Below are 2,557 nucleotides of genomic sequence, written 5' to 3'. Positions count from 1 at the left end.
TTCCTGACCCCTTCCCTCTCCCATCCCACCTTAATCAACCCCTTACTAATCACCGATGGCATAGTGATTTCTTACAGTGGGATGTGAGTGGAAAGAAAAAGGTTGAGACCCACTGCCCTAGACCAAGAGTTCAGAGAACAGCGACACATCACACAGAACCATCTCAACCAACACCACAAAATCCAAAGCCAGGATGTAAACCATCCAGGGGGGCCCAGCTAGGAGACCAAGAGGGGAAAGCACCAACAACATTGCCCACCCCCACCATCCCCACCATCCTCTGAACAGCCACCTTGTTCATGCCACTCAGTGACATAGGCCACATGCAACAGGGCATCCATCATCTTCTCCAGCAGTTCCTTCATCCTGCTCATCACTCTGCAGGCAGGGGCCCAGTCCTCCAGCACTGATCCAACCCCAAACAGGAACCACCAGCTAACTCACTGACTCAATCTCTCACACACAGGGCCCATCAGCTTTATCACCTGCCACTCATTGATCAATCAATCAATGGGCTGATTCTAGATCAGATGCTCCTGTGTGAGGCAGCCCCACCCAGTGCCTGGGATGAGGCTCATGGCCCAGGTCAAAATGTAAATTTACATCAGGAAGGGGGAGATACAGAGTAGGAGGTGGCAATGCAGGGGTCTCTCACTGCGGACACGGCAGGGGTAGGGGGTGACTCCAGAGAGCCTTCAGTGGGCTGACTCTCTGCTCGCCAGCACGGGAGCACCTTGCCCAGGACTGCAGCGGCTCAGCCAGGTGGCTCCCTTCCCCCAACCTCCCTCCTTGGGGCAGGGGAGGGGATGGGCAATATATCCCGGCTTTGCTCACGTTGGAGAAATGCATTGTGGTTGAGCTAGGGTTGTTGTTGTAAGGCCTTCTTATTCCACTTCCGTATTTGGTCTGGAAACTCACAGACCATTCGTAGGGGCGGCACTAATGTTGACATCTCCGCTTCCTGTCGTGCCCACTCCCCGTTCCCCATCCCTCCAGCTCTCTACCCCTTCCCCAGAGACAGACACTTGTGTTTTACTATGCTTTGTGAAGAAGGTGCCCCCTGGCCCTTTTTATTATCTTAAACCAATGCCCTCTGGTTTGATGATCCACTTCCCCTTCCTGATGTAAATTTACATTTTGACCTGGGCCATGAGCCTCATCCCAGGCACTGGCTGGGGCTGCCTCACACAGGAGCATCTGATCTAGAATCAGCCCATTGATTGATTGATCAATGAGTGGCAGGTGATAAAGCTGATGGGCCCTGTGTGTGAGAGATTGAGTCAGTGTGTTAGCTGGTGGTTCCTGTTTGGGGTTGGATCAGTGCTGGAGGACTGGGCCCCTGCCTGCAGAGTGATGAGCAGGATGAAGGAACTGCTGGAGCAGATGATGGATGCCCTGTTGCATGTGGCCTATGTCACTGAGTGGCATGAACAAGGTGGCTGTTCAGAGGATGGTGGGGATGGTGGGGGTGGGCAATGTTGTTGGTGCTTTCCCCTCTTGGTCTCCTAGCTGGGCCCCCCTGGATGGTTTACATCCTGGCTTGGGATTTTGTGGTGTTGGTTGAGATGGTTCTGTGTGATGTGTCGCTGTTCTCTGAACTCTTGGTCTAGGGCAGAGGGTCTCAGCCTTTTTCTTCCACTCACATCCCACTGTAAGTAATCCCTATGCCATCAGTGCTCTGTAATTAATAAGGGGTTGATTAAGGTGGGATGTGAGTGGGAAGGTTGAAAATCACTGCTCTAAGCCAAATTGTTTTGGAAATATTTTGCTTGAGAAATATTGTCATTGTCCCATTTCCTTGGGTGTTCAGAAACCGTGCACATAACGAGTCAATGAGGGACGATTCAAACAGTGGTTTTCAAACTTTTCCTTTCCACCCACATCCCACCCTTACTAATCACAGAGCACCTACTGCATAGGGATTAGTTAAAGTGGGATGTGAGTGGAAAAAAACAGGTTGAGAACCACTGGTCTAGTGAGTGAGCTCTTCTATTTCAGGATGTCCTGGGGGAGAGGGAATGGGTCAGGAGGTCCTGGGGGAGAGGGAAGGGGTCAGGAGGTCCTGGGGGAGAGCAAAGGGGTCAGGAGGTCCTGGGGGAGAGGGAAGGGGTCAGGAGGTCCTGGGGGAGAGGGAAGGGGTCAGGAGGTCCTGGGGGAGAGGGAAGGGGTCAGGAGGTCCTGGGGGAGAGGGAAGGGGTCAGGATGTCCTGGGGGAGAGGGAAGGGGTCAGGATGTCCTGGGGGAGAGGGAAGGGGTCAGGAGGTCCTGGGGGAGAGGGAAGGGGTCAGGATGTCCTGGGGGAGAGGGAAGGGGTCAGGATGTCCTGGGGAGAGGGAAGGGGTCAGGATGTCCTGGGGGAGAGGGAAGGGTCAGGATGTCCTGGGGGAGAGGGAAGGGGTCAGGATGTCCTGGGGCTAGGGCGTAACTCATTTGCTCCCTCTGTCTCTCAGCTGTGTACCAACTAGCAATGAGCTTGCAGCGCTGCAGTGGGAAGTGGAAGAGGGCGGAAGAGGAAATGTCCATCAGCTGAAGCTCCCTGCTCCAGATGCAGTGTGAA

General features: G+C 54.0%; 1 protein-coding gene across 1 annotated transcript in view; it reads left to right on the top strand.

The window, feature by feature from the left end:
- LOC138762489 (autophagy-related protein 9A-like) overlaps window positions 1-1,610 on the top strand; it is a 39,512-nt gene extending 37,902 nt beyond the window's left edge. The window contains exons 13-14 of the mRNA XM_069936241.1: window positions 1,243-1,435; window positions 1,510-1,610. Of these exons, the coding sequence (XP_069792342.1) occupies window positions 1,243-1,435; window positions 1,510-1,610 (294 nt within the window). The remainder of the gene's footprint in view (window positions 1-1,242; window positions 1,436-1,509) is intronic.
- Window positions 1,611-2,557: the final 947 nt, after the last annotated feature.

The sequence above is a fragment of the Narcine bancroftii genome, chromosome 4, assembly GCF_036971445.1.
Source record: "Narcine bancroftii isolate sNarBan1 chromosome 4, sNarBan1.hap1, whole genome shotgun sequence".
Classification (NCBI taxonomy): domain Eukaryota; kingdom Metazoa; phylum Chordata; class Chondrichthyes; order Torpediniformes; family Narcinidae; genus Narcine; species Narcine bancroftii.
This window is presented reverse-complemented; position numbering and strand designations above follow the sequence as displayed.